The sequence below is a fragment of the Gadus morhua genome, chromosome 22, assembly GCF_902167405.1.
Source record: "Gadus morhua chromosome 22, gadMor3.0, whole genome shotgun sequence".
In the NCBI taxonomy this organism is placed as follows: domain Eukaryota; kingdom Metazoa; phylum Chordata; class Actinopteri; order Gadiformes; family Gadidae; genus Gadus; species Gadus morhua.
In genome coordinates, this window is record NC_044069.1 from 17,322,601 (window position 1) to 17,344,943 (window position 22,343).

The window sequence follows — 22,343 nt, forward strand, 5'->3', positions numbered from 1 at the left end:
CGTTTGTAATTATAGCTTGGGTATATTTTCTCACCTTTTTGTAGTCTTCAAAGAAAGCTTGCAAACAATTAGCCTACCTGACTTTTGCTATATGGCCTAACATAGTCGAACCTAGCCTAAAGAGTAACCTACATTGAAAAATAAAAGACAGGGAAAGTGCATGAAATAACATCAACATTGTATCTAGATATTAACCTTTCTAGCCTTACAGGAGCGGACAACCAATGTTTTCTTTAACGTAATCCGGGTTTAAGAAGTCAATTCAAGCCTTGTCCATGTATTGGCGCCCCCATACTTTCATTTTTAAGATTTAAGTAATTATGGTTGCAAAGTAACGAGCAAAAATGAGGAATGTCAAAAATAATTGCACATGGAACATCCAGGATATATCATGTAATGAATGTGTTCTCCAGGCGAGAGCTTCAGCGATGAGAGGTGGGCGAGGAGGGGGCGGCGGCGGGCGGGGGTGTGTTCACGGAGATCATTCAAACTGTCTACTCAGTACGCATGCGCGTCGATTTGAAGAGACTACGCCATATTGGATTCACTTAGGAATCCACTAGCCTTATTTCAGCTAGCGGTGTAAAGGACCAATTTATTAATGGTCTCTAAACGGTTTCATGTTTAGTCCTCCTATTTTCGTGAGCTAGGTATCTTAACCCTTCCCCGGACCTGGACGTCGCGTCATTGTAACGGGCAGTGCTTTTTCACACACTCGGAGGGGCCACCTACAAGAAGTTGAATGGATCCGAGGGTAGCTTGGATTCAGCCCGAACAGAAAGGACCTGCGAACGCCTTATGGATGCACGTCTGGGAGACTTCTCAGGGAGTACGGGACCTCTCTGGCCGGCATCACAATCAGAAACACAGCCCGTGTTTGAACTACCCTACGTTGGACGTTTTTAAAAATGTCGCGGCCGTGGTGTCAAGTAATAGCTTTTGCAGCAGCAACGGTAACGTGACTGCTGGTCTGAGCAGCAGCCATCGTAGCATCATGAACGGCACTAGTATTAATGGCACTGCAATTTCTTCCCTCGGCATGGCGATATCGAATGGGAACGTACAGAACTCTTTGACCCCGCCGGCCAACGCGAATGGCAACGGTGTGACGGTGGATTTAGGTGAGGGAAAGATGTCCCAAACGACGGGGTCTGTTTCCTCCTCTTTGCAGGAATCAGGAACGGACCGTCTCTCTTCCAAGTGCTCATTAGACCGGACTTTTAGTGCAAACGGAACGGGGAATATAAATAAAAACGCTGGCGGTGCCAATTTTATCTTTAACTTCAGTGACCGCATGCACAATAATGTTAACCAATACCATCGCCACCTTCAGGAGCCTCCACCTTTCAATTTGCAACAAATTTGTGTAAAGGGGCAGCAGATTCCCCCTTCCATACCTCTAAATCACCACAATCACCATCCAGGCCGAAGGAAAAGTGACAACAAGGCGAGCACTTATGGGATGAATTACTTGCTTTCAAACTGCACTAATGGTAATTATGCTATTACCTGGATGCCATGGAACACGAGGAAATACAACCCAGGACTTCTTGGGTAAGAGAATGGCTGTTATAACGATATCGTTTAATTATGGAGAATTGTGGTATAAAAAAAATACTCTATATAATTCCTTTGGTGTTACTACAATAGTTGTTACTACGAATTTAGTTTAGTGATTTTTCATATATTTGATAACGCTACCATGTACGCACCAATTCAGTTCTCACCATGGATTTCGCCCGGATAGCGGGTGAGCTAACGCTAGCCCCGGCTGCTAGCCCCGGCTGGTCGGCTTTTCAGTGCTGTGGGCGGGGACGATAGCATGTATCTTAGCACTCCGGGGTGCTCTGTCCGAGAGTTGGGTAACCGTGAACTTGTGGAATGTTGCATTAGTAACCGACAAAAATAGCTGTTTATATAACTCCAGATAATCTTTGTTAAAACGCTTTTATTACATGAGGGTTGGCTGGTAAGATATAGATATATATATCAAGTAATCAGCCATTAAATGAAAGGTTACTACAACGAATCCAGTATATTGCTGTTATACCGTATATATAACTACTACAGATTTCGTAGTGTGTAGTGCACAATGTTTGTCTAATGCACATTGCATAGCGTACTATTTATTTATGTATAACGTTAGGCTTACTTAAGACATGTTTACTAGAGCATAACTTGCCCATATACATTTTTATTTTTTTTCTGGTGTTTTTTACCTCTTCTTTATACTCCTTGTAACTCCAAGATCAGGGAAACCAATACGGCATCACTAATTGAGATGATCACATTTCATTGACAAACATTGCATTAACATTTTCAATATATACTAGGATTGACTCTGTCATAGTTTATAATACCGAAATCTTTGCAGTAAATGCAAATGTAGCTACAATTGTTACCCACCTGGTAACAATGTGAATCCGTGAATGGGTGACGTAAATTACTTTATTATTGGAAATTCGGCACCATATAGACTGACAAGCTACTACCGCCACATAGTCCTACGTTCATACTCGTTAAAGAATTATACATCTTTAGTTTAGTTTAATCACTATTAGCATTTTGTGTGGCGGTGTGGCAGCGTGTTATTCAAATAAAGAATACAATTAAACTCTACACTAATCAATGGATTACGTAAAAAGGTTTTTGCATTGTAGTTTTTTAAATGGAATTGAGGAATTTTAGTAGCTCTATTTACATTTTATTTATTTATATATAGATTTCATCAGAGATACAAATTCTACTGATTTGTACCTGCCCTATTTTCTGTAAATATAGTTATATTAAAGGGACACTGTGTACTATTTTAAGTAATTTATTATCTCAAATCAACGTATTCATTCATAAATAAGTCCTCATTGGTGTAAAATCATCTGCTAAAAATCTCACTTATCCTCCTGAGCGAAGAATAATTAATATGTAGTTACATAGGACGGGTAAGCTTCATGGAGGCTTCCATGTTCTTCCGGTCTATGAACTGCCGAGAGGGACAAAAAGCACTACGTGGTACAGGAAATGCAAACGCGTTTTCACTCTGAGCCAGCGTGAATGAAGACTGAAATAATACACTATCTTGCTCGAGGAATAATTACTTATCATTAGCTTACACTAATGATTCAATGCAGTTTGAAATTTGTTTGAAATAACGAACCTCATCCTCACTTGAATGACTCGATGAGGTAGTATTAGATGTCATGACACAGCTTCTTGTCACATACTGCCCACCGTAGTTTTTGAACAAGCGAGCACTATTAGTTTGAATTCAATATACAATTGTACCACTAGATGGGAGTATTTTTTACACAGTGTCCCTTTAAAGACATGCTACATTGAAGCCCGCCTTATCAAGTATACTACATATTTAAATGTAAAGCATACAATAAGGGTACATCAATTAATTCAGTCCCTCGAGAAAAGTGTGATTCGTGATTGCGGCCAAAAATCCTTGAATATGCGGCACGTTTTCTTAAAAAATGTAATGAAATATGCGGCATATTTATGGAATTTTATGCGATGGAATGGTGGGAACTTGCAAAAATGCGGGAACATTAAAAAAATGCAGCTTTTCGATGACGTTCACGTTGCGTAATTACGTCACTTCATAACGTTCCCATTGCAACAGGGGGATATGGCTGCTCTTGTGTGAGGTAATCGCAACATTTTTCAACTTTCTGCTAAAATATATGTGACTTTTTTGCAACGAAAATGCGGGGATTATGAAATCATGCAAGCCCCGCATATTTTTGCGCGAAAAATCGGCAATTTATGCGGTGAAAGTGCGGCATATTTGAAAAAAAAGCGGGCCCCGCGTGAATAAGCGGGCGTCGGCTGATTATGCGTGGAATTATGCGATCGCATAATCGCGTTTTTCTGGAGGGACTGATTGAGTTAAAACCTAAATAAACATTATTATATAGCATTAGCATAGGAAATTTGAATGAGGGTAGTGGGTAATGGCTAACCCCAAACTAATATGATACCTTGGAATATCTTGAACGCTATTACCTAACTTAACATGAACACCATAAGTAAACATGAATATACCATTAGCAAAACATATCAACATCTTTAGTTAACTGATAGTTAATTCTTATTGTATAAATTAATGTGATTAATGGAAAATAATTTAGCTTATTGTAAAGTGTTACCTTTTAATTTAAAGGTTGGGTATGGGATTTGCGAAACGGCAGCAGATTTTGAAAATACAAAACTCAAATGGTCCTACCCCCTCTCCTTCAACGCTGACTCTGACTCCACCCATTTCAAGTACATGGACGCGCAATCATGCACGAACGAACACAGATGCGCGAGAGCGAGCCATTCGCTAGCTAGCTCCAGTAGCTACCGCAGGATAACAACAAACAGAAGCTTGCTCTGGGTCACGAGGTTTGAGTACGTGCACGAAGGGGTTGCGCTGGGGAGGGGGAGTGCAGTACGACCGTTTTGTCCAATGCCACTCGGTGGGTCTGGAAATCATTGGCTGGAGTTTTTCGAGCCCTGGCCGTTCCACAGATGATTGACTTGTTTAATTTTCATGTCAGTACTTCTAACTCAGTGACTGTAAGTGGGTTATGGATTTAAGTAATTTTGCAAAAATGGCCAAAAAAGAGAATTCCATACCCAACCTTTAAATGGCAGCTGTATTGTCCTGTTGGGTTGGCAGCCTAATACGGATGGCCTCTTATGATTGGCTGTCATTCATTGACTACTCTGCCCTCTTATTCGGTGGCAGGCACCATATTAACCGTCAAGCGGGTGCACGGCGGGCAGAGCGCAACTCCTTGAGGCTGCTAGTTATTGAGTGTGACAGCCCCATCCTGTATTTCTTTCTGACATCATGGTGTACATTCTCATGGTGGACATTCCTGCAGGGGAAAAGCTGAAGGACCCTGAGGTGATCCGCTGTTTAGAAGTGTTTTGTCTGGCCCAACATTTCTGCTTGTAAAATGGAATATCTAACTTCTTCCCAATCCCCTGGTTGTATGTGCAACATCAAGTGGGAATTAGTACAATAATCACATTATATCCTTGTTTACTCACAGGCTAGGTTCCATGTCATTGAATTAGTCCTGAAATCCTGATACAAACTCAGAAATACCCTTTTTGTTTAGATGAGGATGTCAGTGCTTGTTGAGAAGTTTATGTGGTTATGGAATGGCTAAAAGAGGCCCTTTTCTAACTGGGAAGGATAGGGCGGCATGTTGTAATGATTGGGTGTTCGATGTCCATCTGACGGCAACTTGGGACATGTAGGCCTGTAAATTAAAGGGACTGTAAGTTTCATTGGATGAAAGTGTTTGCCAAGAAAAATCGACTAAACTATCAAAGACAATATAATGGTTGGTCAAAAACGTACTGCTTTTTGGGGGAAGACAAAATAAAGTTTTATTTTCCAAAACTGTTCCTGAGCTGGTTTTCTTTGTGTCCAGCCTCCATGAGGAGATTGTGGACTTCTACAACTTCATGTCTCCTCGACCAGAGGAGGCGGCCATGAGGAAGGAGGTCGTCAACAGGATAGAGACGGTCATCAAGGAGCTGTGGCCCAACGCTGAGGTAAGACACTCATCAGTACTCACAACTCGGTCGTACAAATCAGACCTTGAATGAAAAACTAACATCTGAAGGGAAACCCACTCAAACCTGGGGGGGGGGGGGGGTTCACGTTCACGTTCTTTCCTGTCATATGTTTCAACCAACCAATCATGCTGCTGGGATATGTCGTTGTGTAATTGGCACATACAAACCTGGCCAGCTGTTGTCGACTGTAAATAGACCATGGCCTACGTTGAGGAATTGGCCTATGGTGTATAATTGAATAAATGCTAGGCTAATTAATAAAATCTATGAAATCAAGCAGTGGCCGCTCTTTTCCTAGTTGGCTGTGCTATAGGAGAACACTTGGTTTAGACCACCCCTGCCTTATTTCTGACCAATCAATCTCTGGTTCGTTCAGGGAATCGAGGGAAATTTTATAAAGCGACATTATGTTTAGGGCAGGGTACCTTCCATGTGATTGACCTAGTTTGTAGAACTATTGACCAGATATGGCTCTATAGAGAGGATTGCTATTGCCAGACGGCTTGCTTAGAAGCCCCACCCCCTCGACAGGCATACCCTGGTAGACACGAGGGAAACATACAGGTGAGTCCATCTTTAGTTCATGCCGTCAAATCACCATTTCAGAGGGTGACTATCAATTGAATGTCTAATATCTTTCTAATTAAACAGCAATAACAATTCAAATTCATAATCAGAAGCAGTTTTTCACCTTTAATTGTACAGTCCAAAAAATGCGTTAAAAAAACGAACGATAAGCAGATCCCGCCCTTCTGGCCTGCCTGTATGTGAAAACAAATTGTTTTTCTCACGTCAGGGCTGATGCACAATAAAGTCATCATGCCCGGTAAAAATAATTTAGCTGAGCTGCGATGCGAATATGTGACATTTTGGTATAATAATCATGCCGGTGAAAAGACAGATGGTATACTCGTATACTGGAGTTCTTTCTTTAATACATGAGTTTGGCTCTTCGCGGGTGAGAGGATTTTCATAGTGAGGATTTTCAAAAGGGGGATAACCTATCTAAAATAGGTTATCCCCCTTTTCATAGAAAGTTGGTTTACAAAACTGTTACAAAAATGTAACATCCTTTTGTGCCTAATATTTACTTTGCAAGAAAGATGTTTAATGGTAGAATGCCCTCGAGGGGGCAGAATGTTTAACAGTGGCATTGGCATTGCATAAACTGTGCATACAGTGTAAAAGTACATGGTCAATATTAATAGGCATATTTTTGAGCATTAAAGAACAAATCCGATGTAAAATGGATCTGTGATATGTTTAGTATGATAACGAGTTGGAATGTTCGTTTGGGAGCAAAAGAGAGAGTATAGACGCATTCTTAAGTTGGCTGTTTTTAGCCGATTCTACCAAAACGTTGTAAACCTGGAACGATGGCAAGTGTTAGCCCGGCTCCGCCCGCCTAAGTACTTCCGCTCAATTTGAATTTCCCTTCAGTACTAGGTCTGGACCTGCTGTATGTAATTTGGTTTTCTGGTGCCGCCACAGCGGCCCCCAATCAGCGAACAGAGGGCGTGTCTGAGAACAATGACGATAAAGTCGTGCGCCAGTTTGAGTTGTTGTTGTAGGTCGGTAGTTGATTTACAATGTGCAATTTTTCCCTGATAAATTAAATTAGACGAACAAAACCTGCAGCTGTCGTTGACGGACATTTTCGTCAACAAATCAATGCCTTTTATATGTTAAGCCCCTTATTATACTACCAAAGAAGAGTCAGGCTACTTCTAGCATTTGATTGGTTTAAAATACAGATTTCGTTTTTATATCATTTATTTTTTAGTTTTATAACACAATCAATATGACTGACGCCTACCGCCACAATATGACCGACGCCCACCGCCCCAATATGACCGTCGCCCACCGACCCAATATGACCGTCGCCCACCGTCCCAATATGATTGACGCCCACCGCACCAATATGCCATCATGCGCGCCTCGTCCCTTTTTAGGGTTTTTTTGTGCGTACCACTAGGATTGTTTTTTCAGGGGAAACACTGCTGGGTATTTTGATAAGGAAATGCATGGTGGAAGTGGATGACGGTGAATAATAGAGAGGGAGAGATTTTGACACTGAGATGTGTGATTATTTATATATTATATTTATATTTCTATACACCCCCACAGCAGCGCTATGCTGCTACACACTTCAGTTAGGAGGTTCCTGGCAAACAGTCATTATTGTACATCTTGTGGAATGCTTAGGGAGCTCTGCCTGATCGGGCGAGCCACTTAACTTTGGTGAACAAACCTATTGATAGTCTCTAATACAACAATGCGCAAAGTTATCATTAGGATTGGCTTGACAAGTACACGTTCAAACCCCTAGATGCCGGCATCGATAAAGTTAACATTTTAGAATTTGCTCTATCAGGAGACTGTCCGGTTTGCAGATCATACGTGAAAGGGCTAATAGAGTAGACTTGACAGAATATATAATTCAGACAAGCCCAAAGATCACCTCTGCTTTCTTCACAATTATAATTGTATGGAACTTGACTTGACCCGTTTCCACGCCGAACGTTACTCGGCGATGGTTTACTAAATCAAACCTTGAAGCGGACACCAATCAATCAATGCTAGGTGCTGTCCCATAGTTGGTACCACACCTCACTTTACCTTGCATGATTTCAGAAATATTTTCGTGAAAATGCAAGAATCACGATTCACTACAAATGGTGAAGCATGTACACATACTGTATGTATTGTTTGTACTGCACTTTTTTGCATTTGCAAATCTTCAATATTCACAAGTTTATATTCATGCGTCATTAAATCTTCACATCTTTGTCTTTCTTAGGTACAGATATTTGGCAGCTTTAGCACAGGACTCTATCTTCCGACAAGGTGAGCCCCAATGGCCATGGTCAAAAAACCTTCAGTGCATGGTACAATACAGTTCTCCTTTTGCATTCCATGTTGTAATTTCCTCTTGGCCCACAGTGACATTGACCTGGTGGTGTTTGGGAAGTGGGACCGCCTCCCTCTCCAAGAGCTGGAGCAGGCCCTGCGGAAACACAACGTGGCCGAGCCCTTCTCCATCAAAGTGCTGGACAAGGCAACGGTGAGTAGCGGGTCACCGGTGTAGACCGCCACCCAAAACCGCTCCCAGACCATTCAAGATCTCCTCATACACCGTCGTGTTGAGTAGTCCTTCAGTCGAAAGCAACGGCCGTTTATCGCAGAAAGAGCACTTTGTTTCACAAGATTATCACATGGCACGTCAACTCTGGATGTATTCTTGCCGATATATTTACTATTAGCTATTTTTCCTGAGATGCAAATCAATTCAATTGATTATTCAGAATATAATGTTAGAATGATTTACAATTGCTTTAGTAGAATATTTATAAAGTAATTTATTTTAAAAAAAACTGTCACTAAATGTGACCACCTTGCTCACCTAGCACTTTTCCATATCTTAACCAAATCTTAACCAATCCAACCCGTTCTTGATGTTCAGCAACTAAAATCCACTGACTGCCTCTAATCAACACCTTTCCTCCCAGGTGCCAATCATCAAGCTGACAGACCAGGAGACGGAGGTCAAGGTGGACATCAGCTTTAATGTGGAGACGGGCGTCAAGGCCGCAAACTTCATCAAAGAATATGTTAAGGTTAGACCTGCTGCCAAGCACACCGCACCTTAAGCTTAACATCACACGTCGTCAATCAGTTTGGAGGCATGAAACTGAATGTTCGTATTGACACGTATTTTAGTCATGCACATCCATTCTGCTACTCCTGTGCTATTTTTGCTAGTTAGTGCAAGCCTTTGTCAAACTATATATTGGGCTGCACGATATTTGAAAAAAAATCTTATCGAGATATTTAGATTTTCCTAGATACGTATTGCATATGACAAAACAACATTGTATAATGATTGGGGTGATTTTTCTAGCGTTCAACACTCGTTATACAGAGCTTTATGGTGCCAAATTAAATGGAAAAATAAATTACTTTCCTTTTGGTGTGGCAAAATTGTAAGGCACCCTCAACAAAGAACCCGTTTTTGGTCAACATCGTCGTCGTTTTTTCTGTGCAGTTTTTTATTCGGACATTAGAACATCATTTGTATAACTGTTCCATTTCCACATCGTCCGTCCAGTGTGTCTTTCTGTCCTGACTACAAGACGTACATGAAATCAATATGTTGTTGTTGACCCGTATCTCTCTCTCTCCCTATGCATTTCTCTGCCTATCGCTCCCCTATCTCTCCTTTCAGAAGTATCCAATGCTGCCTTATCTCATCTTTGTGCTGAAGCAGTTCCTCCTGCAGCGGGATCTCAACGAGGTCTTCACCGGGGGCATCAGCTCCTACAGCCTCATCCTCATGATCATCAGCTTCCTCCAGGTGTGTTCACCCGCCTGTCTTTCTACATAAATGAGGTTTGACATCAGGAAGAATACAATAAGACGAGGTGTGTGGTCACGTTTGTGGTCAAAATAATACGAGAGTTAATCTCCATCCTATTTTCTTCATGAACATCTAATTGTCTGTGACAATATTGTGGAGCCAGGCTTCCTAGGTAGATCCTCAAACTGTGTGGATGCTTGCTCAGACAAGTAACCCTAACCCATTAAGACTAAACCAGGTGCGTGTTTTTGGCACATGCCCAACGACTATCACGATCTTAGTTTCGACGATCGATTTCAACTCAAATCAATTCTAAGACAAATGTATTCAGGCCAGTGCAGTAACCCCCGGTGCCTCGACCCCCTCCAGCTCCACCCACGCATCGACGCACGCAACCCCAGTGAGAACCTGGGCGTGCTGCTCATCGAGTTCTTCGAGCTCTACGGCCGCCACTTCAACTACCTGAAGACGGGCATCCGCGTCAAGAACGGAGGCGCCTACATGGCCAAGGAGGAGCTGATGAAGGCCATGAACGCCGGCTGCAGGCCGTCCATGCTCTGCATAGAGGACCCCCTGCTCCCAGGTGTGTGGCCCTTCACCCACAGGAGGGGCCCCATTGAGGAGCCCACATAAGTTGCAAAGGGCACCAGAAATGTTCATCTGTGGGCTCAAACGGCTGTCATAGTTATTCCCCGTGTTCCTGAATGTTTTTTTTTTGTTTTTTTTTCGGTTTGGGTCATGACACGATTTTTAGCACGGTGTGGTAAGTTTTTTTTGGTCGAGCAGAGGTGACACAAGTGCCTGTAAAAAAAATAGTGGGTAATTGAAAGATAGTGAATTGTTTAATTAATGAAGTGATCAGTGAACTGAAAATCTATAATCTTTCACTCCAATTCTAAATCAGGCAACGACGTTGGCAGGAGTTCGTATGGCGCCATGAACGTGAAGGACGTGTTTGACTACGCATACACGGTCCTCAGCCACGCTGTGCCACCCCTGGCGCGGTCGTACCCCAACAAAGACTGTGGCAGGTGGGATGTCCTGTTGAGATGGGTTCCATGTGATACAATTTACTTTAATTGACTCCCACCTCCAATTGATCTTGAACAAAATGAAAAGAACCCGGATGACCACCAAAGGTCCTTTGGGCCAAACCCTCTTCTTAAGCACCTCCTTCCGTCCCGCAGCACTCTGGGGAGGATCCTCCGGCTGACCCAGGAGGTGATCGACTACCGGGAGTGGATCATCAAGAAGTGGGGGGGCAGGCAGCTGGCACGAACCGAGAGCCGTGGTGAGAAACATTTCAAGGCTAATGCAAACATAAACGCATCTGAACCGCACCGGCAGACCATTGGCTCGTGCATGGCAACTCTTTTGGCTCCAACGTCTCACCAACGTCTCCCTCTCCCCAGGCTGTCTCCCCAAGGAGGTGGCGTCCGAGGCGGAGCCGGAGCCCGCCGTCAGGGCGGCGGAGGAGCAGAGGGACTCCAGCTCCCCCCACAGCGCCGACTCCCCCATGTCCATGTCCAGCCCCCGACAGCACTCGTCTGCCTCCTCGGTGTCCTCTCTCTCCGGGTCGGACAACGTAAGCCCACCCCACCCCACAGCGGGCCACTATCCCAGAGTTCTCATACGTTGGGTTCTGCTCTGTTGAGCTTCATGTGTTTGGATGTATAACGAGGGGTCTTCTCCCCCTGCCAGGACTCTGACTCCACACCGTCGTGTCCGGTGGCCCCGCCCGCCCTGCACCCCTACGCCTCCTTCCAGACGCTGGGCCTCGCCCTGCCCCCCAGCCTGGGCCTGCCGCCGGGTCTGCCCATGGCCAAGCCCTGCCGCCTCATCATGCCTGCTGGGTCGCAGGTACACCGCCGGTCCCCACAGGGCCGCAGCTCACCTTAAAGCCAGCATATCATGGTGGCTTTAAGAAGCCTGGTTCTACCATTCTAGCTGGCAAGGTCCTTTCAATCCATTACCTAACATAACTCTATATTTATTTCAAAGAAGCTTTTGTACCAAAGCGTCTTGCACTTGGCGTTCAACAATGAAGTTATAACCCTAAAAGTACAAGAATAATGGACACACAAATTCATGAAATAAAAAAAAAGCGACTGCTTTGAAGTTGGACAATATTGAAACAATATCTTGTTTTCCATTCACCAAGTCAGTCTGACGGATGAGGTTTCAGCCTTCGGCGGGAGATGGGGTTTCTCACTATTTAACACTGGACTATTTAACACTTGATTTAGAGGCCAAAAATCCTGTATAATTGGCTATATAGTTGAGGTATTACATCAGTCTTCTCACCGGCGCAATATAAAGAATTTTAACGTGTGCGTAGACTTTATTGTTCTTCAGCCCTGACGTGGGAAAAGCATTTAGTTTTCACACGTGGGTGGGCCAAGGTGTGAAGGGCGAGATTCGCTTTTGTAAGCGTAAGTTTTGGCGATGAATGTTGAGCCTGTTCTCTTTGACGCTCTCAATCCCTCCGCAGTCATTCTAAAGGTCTCTGTTAGCCATGGCTCCCCCATCGAGTCAAGATAGAGTAGAACACAATATGTTTCACAATAATCCCCCCTGTAGGGTAGACCAGAAATCCTTCTGGGGTATTGATAAAGCGCTGGTGACTCTGTTGATGTGATCGTCGCTCTGAGGAGGCTCTCCCTCTACACTGGTGTTATCTCATCCTTCCTCCCCCATCTCGTCTGTGTGTCAGGCGCACGTCTCGCTGCCCGGGGCTCTCTCCATGCACTCCATACCTGGTCGCCAGGTGTGTATCGACGCCAGCAACCTGCCCACCTTCTTCCACATGCCCCCCCCAGCCCACGCCATTGTCTCCACCCCCAGCAGCCCCCAGCCACCGGCCAGCCCCCACCCCAACCACACGCACAAGGTAGGCACCGGAGGGCCCCCCCCCCCCCCACAGACACATACACGTGTACCGCGCACACCTGTACCACGCACACATGTACCACACATGTACCACACACCTTTGTACCACGCACACGTGTTCCACACACACATGTACCACACACACGTACCACACCCACATGTACCACACACGCGTGTTCCACACACACATGTACCACACACACGTACCACACCCACATGTACCACACACGCGTGTTCCACACACACATGTACCACACAGTCGTGTACCACACAGTCGTGTACCATGCCGTTCCCTTAACCATTTAGACGTTGAAGTTGGGAACCGTTCCCTTAACCGTTTAGATGTTGAAGTTCTGATTTCCACCATGTCTACACCATTATCAAAGTAACAGTAAATAGTTAATGATGGTTATTTTTGGTAAATGATTGTATTCTTTTGGTTGCTCATAGTGTTGCCGTTACGTGTCCGTATTTCTAACCCTATCATTATCATTTTTTCAGAACATAGCAAAATTCAACGTCAAGGGCTTCCACAACCCAGCACTGGTCAGCAGTCCCGTCCTGACCACCCGTGGACACACACACGCCCACACACACACGCAGTACCACCGTACCTCCTGGCGGCGCAGGAAGCGGGACGGCCTCCCCGTCAGCCTCAGCAGATAGAGGCCGCCGCTCACCCCCTCCGCGCCTCGCCTCTGACCCATCCCGCCGCCCCGAGCTTCGTCTGGAAGGACTAACGGACAGACAGCCACCGACGGGCAGGCAGGCACTCGGACAGACTGACAGCCAGAGCAGCTAACTGTTTTTAGTGGGCAGCACCCACGCTAAGCGACCCATCAGCCCCGCCTCTTTGGCCAGCTCTAAACGCCCCGCCCCTTCCTCCATCCCGGTCCTCTCTCGTCGTTCCCTCTGCAGTTCTGTTCCCCTCCCACCTGCCTACTGAAAGACTATTCAGAGCAAGGGCCCCAAGCGACCAGGGCCCCCCCCCCCCCCCCCCCCCCAGCACTCTTGGCCCAAGGACTCAGCAGCGACCCCCCCGTCCCCGTCCCTCCACCCGTCGGTCCGGATAGGATCGGGCTGCCTGGGACAGAGATGTGTTTGCCTTTATTTTTCCCCCCCTGTGATTAGGTTGAGTCTCTGCCCCCGTCGGTGCAGGGCCTCCGAGCGGCGTTGATGTCACGGTCCGCTGGGAGCGGCCTCAGCGGGAGAGGCCTTTAGCTTACAGTGGCCTCTGTCTCGTCGCAGCCAAGCTGCCCGTTTTCTACTCGCAGATTTGATTTCCTTTTCTTTTTTTCTAGTAAACACACATACGAGCGGTTTTGTAAGTCGTGCAATAATTCATTTTTCTCTTTCAAAGTAAATGTTTATTTAAATTTGGTCTGTGTATATGTAAAGGCATTTTTTAATGTTATTTTTTTATAGAACATTTTAATTTGAAGAGTGTTTACAGAACCTTTCCCTCGGTAAGATCTATAGATATATGGAGAGTTGTATAGTGTGATGGTCCGTTGTGTGTGTGTGTGTGTGTGTGTGTGTGTGTGTGTGTGTGTGTGTGTGTGGGGAGGTTGACATGGAACCCAGTTCAAAGCACACCCTGCTTCACACCCCCCGTACCCCCCTCCACGTCCACCAAGTCGTCTTCAAATGCACTGAGTGTCACAGGGAGGTACGATCAACGAAGGCGAAAGGTTGTGTTGGCCATCGCTTGTGATTACGAGCACTTGTCTGAAAGAGGGGATCTGGCCCGCTCGGTTCAGCGTAGATTGAGATGGGAAGGCAGAACCTAGAGAAGAGAACGCCATTCTACCTGTCCATTAGAGTGCTCCGGATGGCATTTGGCTCTCGAAGCCTGCAAGCACTGCTTGTGTGCATGTGTCAGATTGTGTTCATATATACATATATATAGGTGTGTGTGTGTGTGTGTGTGTCATCATTGGACTGTACAGTTCGAGAGGGAAGGCTAGCAGTAGCTGGTGTTCTCTTTGGCGTCTCTTCCTTCTCACAGCAGAAGTGTCGCAGCTCCGTGTCGGTCGACCCCTACCCCCCCCTGTGTGTTTTTAAAAATGGCCGTGGTTGTCGTCTTTTTATGGGCCGCAGGAAGTGATCGCAGGATCGGGTCGAAGCCTCATAAAAATAAACGGCTCTCTTGACCGGACCTGACCTCAAGTTGATGAAGAGTTGCCTGGGGGTCAGACCATGACCTCGACCCCCTTCCCTTAGATTTGGGGACGGGGACAGGGCTTTGATGCTACGTAACCTGTTCAGGTGTCCACTCTTTTGGTGCAAATCAGTTCGGATGAATACAAATGGGGAGGGGATCTTCCTGATCAAGGACTAGTGAAAGGGAAATCTATTCTGGTTCCTTTCGGGAATCTCGTGTATATTCGATTGCCAGGTACTTCCGCTAACTGTTTTTTTGCAATGCTTAATGTCATTACTATGCAAGTGGAGTCCTCGAATTATTGTCACATTTTGTTAGATTTTTTTTTCTCCCGCCTAAATGTTACTACCACTGCTTGTAGAACAATGGGTCATGTGACTGTCCATGGTAAATTCTGTCCTCTGATTAGCCCACAAAACTGGCCGCATTTCAAAATTTAGATTCAATGCCCCCTCTGTACATGTTTTTTTTTTTCCATTACAGTATTGTAATGGAAGTAAACTGATTGGTCTGGCCTGTCTGCGTTTTGTTATTTTCTTCACAGCAGCTGTGAGAATCAACGTTCAGCATCACTTTTAATTGTCATTCTATCCAGCGACTGGTTGGAGAGACTCGCTCTGGCCGCCGTGCTCCACTCAGAGAGCGCCTTGCTCTCTGGGCTAGAGGTGGAGCTTTAGGTGGTGCCTTTTATCCCCTGATCATGTTCAGCCCCCTCCTCCCCCAGGTCACATCCTAAAGGCCGGAAAAGACAAAATATAGGAAGAGGTACCATAAGTAATGATCCAGAATTAATTTCTAGTTTATATTCACAGGTCAAATGTTAGACCTGTGACTTCTCTCCATATGTGATCAGGACTCATTCCAGTCGAACACACAGTCCATCTGTTATGGTCAGACACTGTCTTCATATCGGCCGTGAGGCCATTTTAAATCAATCATGAAACCATTTCCCGTTCTACTGGGTACAATGCTCTTTTACCCATGGGTGGTTAAAAGTTACAGTACATGCTTGACCTACACAAACTCAAACGTCCATGGCGGCTTTTTCCTTTGGATAATACTACCAGCATTTATTAAAGGAAGGAAATCCACCAAGGAGACCCAGAGACTGGCTTTGAGCTGTCAGCCATGTGTTGACAGGAGACTGAAGTCTGTTCCCACCCTCTTGGTGGGCCTTTTTCTACGTTGCTCCAACATGATGAGGGTAGGACCGTCTAGCTTAGAGCTGCCCCCCCCCCCCCCCTAGCCTCTCAGTTCCTTTGGTTTTCTATCCATTTTGATGACATGTTCTGGAGTGAAAAGAAACGAATGCAGAGTTTTACACCTGACACTGCTGAGATTTGGATGTACACACATAGAACATGTAAATGCAAATGTATTACACCACTCCGTTGCAAAACAATGAGGGATTTTAAACCTGGCGGCTACCGTTGGAGACGACAGTGGTAGCTGCTCTACATCCTGGCCTCTTTCATGTGAGCAGCGGGCCTCAAGATGGCCCCTCAGCTGGTGGTGGTCTTGGGGTCCATCTGTTGGGCTTATGTTTTCAACATTTTTATGTACTGGTATATTTTTTTGTATTTTATTTTTTAAATAAACACTTTAAAACTGCCAATAACTGCTTTGGCTCTCTATTCTTCACTATTTTACTTTGAAATAACTATTTATGCTAAATTCAGTAATTAATTGCACAAACGTTTTTTACAATCTATGCACAAACTTGAACTCAGTGGTTATGTTTTCCTATTCAGGATAATGGGAAAAAACATTCAAGCCATACTTTGCTTGCAAAGTGTGACCCATTATTAATAAGTAGACTGCAACAGCTTATCCGGATGTGATCAAATGTTTGAAAAGGGTTTGGTCATCGGCGTCAAAGCTCAGATCGGTTCCAATTCGAATATTTTAGAGATTAAAAAAATAACTCTTCATGCGCAAACACGTCACATTAATCCTGTGTTTTAATTGAAATCGCAATCACGGACCCAGCAGTCCCACTTAATCTATAGTCAGATCTGTATTGAAACCGTGAATCCGGGCTGAAGGTAAATACCTGTCAAATCCGACCACTAGGTGGAGCCATATACTACTGGTCGCTGATCACCGGATCACTCTCCAAGAGGACCGTCCGCTCACTGTTCAGACGCGACGGGAATTCTTAAAATCGAACACTGCAGTCTCTTCTCTTTTAGCCTTTTCTCCAATTCACTAGCTTACCAGACCTATTTCCATGAGTAAAAAAAACTGCACAGAATAATTTAGCTTGGAAGAATTGTAGCTGTTCTCGATGTATGTGTGCTGTGCACAAAGGAATATTTTGCCTGTTTGTTTAACTGTTCAGGAATTGCAAAGGTCCATGGAACACGCTTCTCAAGCTTAATTGTATCCACTGCGTTTCCTCAACCAATCAAAATAACCGTCCTCGGATTAATTAATTTACTTTGGCATAGGCTACTTCTATTTTCTTCCTTTACTGCATTTCGCAAAACAATTATATTAGCGTTTTGCCTTTGTCAAAACTTATTTTAAATGCTTTTTGAAAATAATTTGCGTAGTGGGGTGGCCCCAAATTGCTGAAAGCGTTCCTTCATTGTGCTGTCAGGCTTAATTGTTATTTTTTATATATTTTTTAAACGCTGTAGCTGTGTGATCCAATCCAAAAGACGGCCGCGATTTAACTCAACAACCGAAGTATCTGCGTTAGGTTATGTGCGTGTGTGTGTGTGCGCGCTTGTGTGTGTGTGTGTGTGTGTGTGTGTGTGTGTGTGTGTGTGTGTGTGTGTGTGTGTGTGTGTGTGTGTGTGTGTGTGTGTGTGTGTGTGTGTGTGTGTGTGACGGACCCACTCTGACCTCTCAGCCATCGACAGGCCCCTCTGAGCCTTAGGCGCGGTGGGGGTCTGACTCAGTGCAGGCCGACAGCACCCCGCCCCCACGAGCGGTGGACATCCAAGCACTGATGACCTTCTACTCTCTTTCTGCATCCCTATCTGCAGCTAACAGTACATTCTTTCAAAGTCAAATGACATCCTCCTCCAATACCCACACTCCCCCATCTCCCTCCAACTACAAAGGGATTTTGATAACTTCTTTGTCAACATGATAGATGACATTTGCTGTTCACTTCCCCGTCCTGTTCTGGGGTATAGAGCGAGGTGACCCCCACGCCGAGAGACACGGGCCAGAGTCAATGATAAAGGGCTTCACTGGGGGCAAAAATTAGTTAAGGCAGGGAACAGGCGGACAGGATAGGGTTCAGCCACAGGCGGGTAGTCAAACAGGCGTATAGTCAGACAGGCGGAGGGCAGTAACAGGCGGGTAGTCAGACAGGCGGGTAGTCAGACAGGCGGGGGTCAGTAACAGGCGTAGTCAGACAGGCGAGGGTCAGTAACAGGCGGGTAGTCAGACAGGCGGGTTGTCAGACAGGCAGAGGTCAGTAACAGGCGGGTAGTCAGACAGGCGGAGGTAAGTAACAGGCGGGTAGTCAGACAGGCGAGGGTTTGCCAGGCGGGTAGGCAGCTTGAGCAAAGGGTGACAATTGTTAGCGTGAGCGACAGAACACTCTAACTAATGACCCAACACAAAGGAGGAGCGGAAGTACTGACGGCAAAGTCAAACAACGCTCTAGCGAAGATGGTCGGGAGATCAGGGGTTGATATGCTGGGTGCTAATGAATTATTCTTGCACTTTTTGATTTATATCTTCATTGTCCAATGCAATTACTGTAAGTCGCTTTGGACAAAAGTGTCTGCTTAAACCTTTTTATTCAATTTATTTTTACCTCACAACCTCATGCTGTTCATCTCTCTCTCCCTCTCTCTCTCTCTCTCTCTCTCTCTCTCTCTCTCTCTCTCTCTCTCTCTCTCTCTCTCTCTGTCTCTCTCTCTGTCTCTGTCTCTGTCTCTGTCTCTCTCTCTGTCTCTCTCTCTCTCTCGTCTTGGTCCATGGCTCTCTCTTCTTTCTGTCTCTTCTGCTCTCTTCTGTCTCACGCTTCCTTTGTCCTCTTGTCCTTTCTTTGCTTCAATATTAGCGTGTTGTCAGCAATGTTCCCTCTCATTTTTTCAGCACTCAGCAAATATGAGTCTTTCCAGTTCACCGTAACCGACTTACAGGCTATAGAGATATTACCAACAAGATAAGGGGCGGGTGGGGATGGACAAAATGTATATCATGATAAAAATCACAGAAATATGAGTTTTTCCACAGCAAAAAGGGTTTCCAAGAGGTAGAGCACCTGTTGGTGTTTGTGTTGCTACTCTTTGACCTTGTCCCGGTTTAGAGAGCGCAGGTATGGGGGAGACGTCTGTCATAGAGGCATCTGAAAAACACGCCAAAAGAGAAACCTTTAAACGTATCTTTAAGTTACAGTCAACTATTTAATAATGCTCACTGAATAATCACAGCACATTTGTTATTACATAAAAAGGGAAACCTATTTTAGGCTTCAATAAATATTAAAAAATACGAATAGGCCTACATTAGCCTGGCAACGTGACAGCCATTCGTACCCCATTCAAAGGCCTGAAAGACAGTGAATCCACCTCTAAAGCAATGGCACATCTGTGTGAATTTGCTCTTCTTGACAGATGATCTGCTAAACATTGAGTATACCCTTCTGAACAGAGTTCCCCACTCTTTCTGTAAAGGCACATCATTCCACGCGTCATCAATTCCCAAATCCCAAATTGTTCTGTGAGAAGCTGCATCTGCCCTTTCGGTATAGCATAGACTCCATTATGTCTACCTAACATGAGAGATCACCAGTTTATTTGAATCTAGCGCGTGGTCTGAGTAGAACTTGGTAAAGGCATCCACAATATGAATGATATCGTCTTGTTATTGACCCTGTTTTGCTCTCGTTTCTTAAGGTACTTTCATCCGCAATTAACATGTGAGGAAAGAAGTTTTGCTCACACGTTTAGTTTCTCCTAAAATAAAAAAGAAATCATATCTGAACTTTAGTGCGTGGATCCGTCAACCAGCTTAGGAGGAACATTGGTTATAAGTGGTCAAAATTGATCATTTTGCATGGCATGAGACATTTACGATATTGTATTTTTCCATATAATTATTGGCTTATAGCACAGTTACCTATGCAAATGTGCATCATTTGCATAGGTATATTTCAATATTATCAATATTACTGTCCGTTTGTGTTGGTAAATAATTGATATTAAATAATAAAGGGAATAATGTGCACAGGGACTGCTATCTGTCTATTTTTCTCTATAGACGGATATCTATTCCCATCTATTATAAGCTCCGAAGGAAAAAAACCTTCTCTCATCAGAAATCTTTTCTTTAATGAGTTCTCTTTTTATTTTTGAAGCTCCAATCTCTCCCCATTCCCTCCAACTATGCCATACCACCTCCCCAGGGGAACGCCTCTTCCGGACTTTGTTTTTCCCCCTGCCACCTCCTTCTCCCTTTCCTCCTTTCCTTCCTTCCGTCCCTAAAACGTTCCCTCCCTCCTGTTATCTCTAACACAGCTACATGCCGCTCCATTCTTATCATTCTCTCCCGGCGCATTGATCCCTGCTGTGGCTCAACACTCGCATCAAGCACAGCTGTATCACCAATACCCTGTATGTTCTGTTTCTGTATGTCATTGCTCTGTGTGTGTGCGTGAGTGTGTGTGTATGTGTGTGTGTGTGTGTGCGTGTGTGTGTGTGTGGTTGTGTGTGTGTGTGTGCATGTGTGTGTGTATGGCTGTGTGCGTGCGTGCGTGCGTGCGTGGGTGCGTGCGTGCGTGCGTGCGTGCGTGCGTGCGTGCGTGCGTGCGTGTCCGATCACTCATCAACATTCTCCCTCTGTTTCGGACACACAAACACACACACACACACAGACCCAGACACACAAAACATACACACAAATACACACACTTTCCCTACTAGCTCTTTCCATCGCAATGGAAGACCCACCCCCCTCCTGTGTTCTCGCTCCATGTCTCTCTCCCCCTGTCCGTCTCTCTCACTCTCTCTCTGTCCGTGTTGTGTGCTCCCGCAGAAGAGCATGGTGCCTTGGAGTGTGGAAGCAAGCAAAGACCTCCAGCTCTCTCTCTCTCTCTCTCTCTCTCTCTCTCTCTCTCTTTCTCTCTCTCTCTCCCTTTCCATCTCACTCTCCATGTCTCTCTCTCCACATGCTGAGCGAGATGAGCGAGGCGGCTGAACGTGGAGAAGTTTATGAAGAGTGGGAGAAGGAGGTGAAGGAGGAGCAGAGTGCCAAAGGATCTGTGGTTCTTCACTCCTTCTATATCTGGCTGCTTCTCTCTATCGCTCGCTGGCTTTTCTGGTCCTCGTCGGAAACCAAACTCTGATAAGAGATCGCAACAGAGGGAGAGAGAGGGTCAAGAGACGGAGACACTGGCCACGGTTACAAACTCCCTTCTCCTCCTGAAAGAGGTGAGTGGAACTAGAGACAGAGTGAGACAGAGACCGATGGAGAGAGAAGGAGACAGAGGGAGAGAGAGACAAAGAGGGCGACAGAGGGAGAGAGAGACATAAAGGGAGAGAACAGCTACCTGGGAAGGCGCTCTCTTCATCGCCCAGGGACACTGACTGGGCCAAACTTTTCTACACAGGTGCAGGTGGAGGGAGACTTGCGTGGAGGAGTGAGGAGGAGTGAAGTGGAGCCGCCCGTGGAGGACCCGAGAAGTGTTGGAAGGAAGGAAGGAAGGAAGGAAAGTGTCTAGTCTCTATAAAAAGACTCCCCCATCCGACCCCTCAACAGCCTGGAGCTGGGCTGAGAGGTGTGTACCGGGAGACACATCAGAGAGAGAGAGAGAGAGAGAGAGAGAGAGAGAGAGAGAGAGAGAGAGAGGGAGAGAGAGAGAGGGAGAGAGTGAGGGAGAGAGGGAGAGAGGGAGAGAGAGAGAGAGAGAGAGAGAGAGAGAGAGAGAGAGAGAGAGAGAGAGAGAGAGAGAGAGAGAGGGAGAGAGGGAGAGAGAGAGAGAGAGAGAGAGAGAAAGAGAGAGAGGGAGAGAGAGAGAGAGAGAGAGAGAGAGAGAGAGAGAGAGAGAGAGAGAGAGAGAGAGAGAGAGAGAGAGAGAGAGAGGACACCCGGTCTAGCTCCTGATGTGGCAGGAGGCTCTGCGGACGCGCGGACACTACCTGCTGGAGAAGAGCGATGGCGGGGACCCGTCCGACGGCGGGGGGGAGAGCCCGAGCGGCGCCGGGGGTCCCGTCTGGGCGGAGGAGGAGGGCAGCGGCAGGTGGGACGGCGAGAAGCGGCAGGACTGGCTGTACGAGTCGTACTACCGCATGAGCCAGCAGCACCCTCTCTTTGTGTTCCTGCTGCTCATCGTCATGGGAGCCTGCCTCGCACTGCTCCTCGTCTTCTACTCCTCCGGACTGGTGA

At 45.7% G+C, this 22,343-nt stretch overlaps 2 protein-coding genes across 6 annotated transcripts in view; both read left to right on the top strand.

Moving 5' to 3' along the window:
- Window positions 1-507: 507 nt before the first annotated feature.
- tent4a (terminal nucleotidyltransferase 4A) lies at window positions 508-16,605 on the top strand. The gene is made up of 13 exons (XM_030347080.1): window positions 508-1,554; window positions 5,433-5,556; window positions 8,381-8,427; window positions 8,524-8,644; window positions 9,090-9,197; window positions 9,806-9,934; window positions 10,307-10,520; window positions 10,842-10,968; window positions 11,125-11,228; window positions 11,350-11,522; window positions 11,639-11,797; window positions 12,651-12,827; window positions 13,328-16,605. Exons 1-13 carry the CDS (start codon window positions 743-745, stop codon window positions 13,490-13,492), a joined length of 2,460 nt encoding a protein of 819 aa, XP_030202940.1. The 5' UTR covers window positions 508-742; the 3' UTR covers window positions 13,493-16,605.
- A 5,347-nt stretch (window positions 16,606-21,952) lies between these two features.
- Window positions 21,953-22,343, top strand: part of adcy2b (adenylate cyclase 2b (brain)) — a 33,626-nt gene continuing 33,235 nt past the window's right edge. For 4 of the 5 annotated variants that reach the window (XM_030347081.1, XM_030347083.1, XM_030347082.1 and 1 more), the window contains exon 1: window positions 21,954-22,339. In XM_030347081.1, coding sequence (XP_030202941.1) covers window positions 22,061-22,339 — 279 coding nt within the window. In that variant the 5' untranslated portion in view covers window positions 21,954-22,060. Of the gene's footprint in view, window positions 22,340-22,343 lie in introns of all 5 variants that reach the window. The other variant, XM_030347085.1, reaches the window with a different exon arrangement.

Bases quoted from the DNA above. Each gene is read 5' to 3' on its own strand.
- tent4a (XM_030347080.1), top strand. From the start codon at position 743: ATGGATCCGAGGGTAGCTTGGATTCAGCCCGAACAGAAAGGACCTGCG. The intron at 9,935-10,306 runs GTGTGTTCACCC...GACCCCCTCCAG, and splicing joins TGATCATCAGCTTCCTCCAG to CTCCACCCACGCATCGACGC. The intron at 10,969-11,124 runs GTGGGATGTCCT...TCCGTCCCGCAG, and splicing joins CCCAACAAAGACTGTGGCAG to CACTCTGGGGAGGATCCTCC.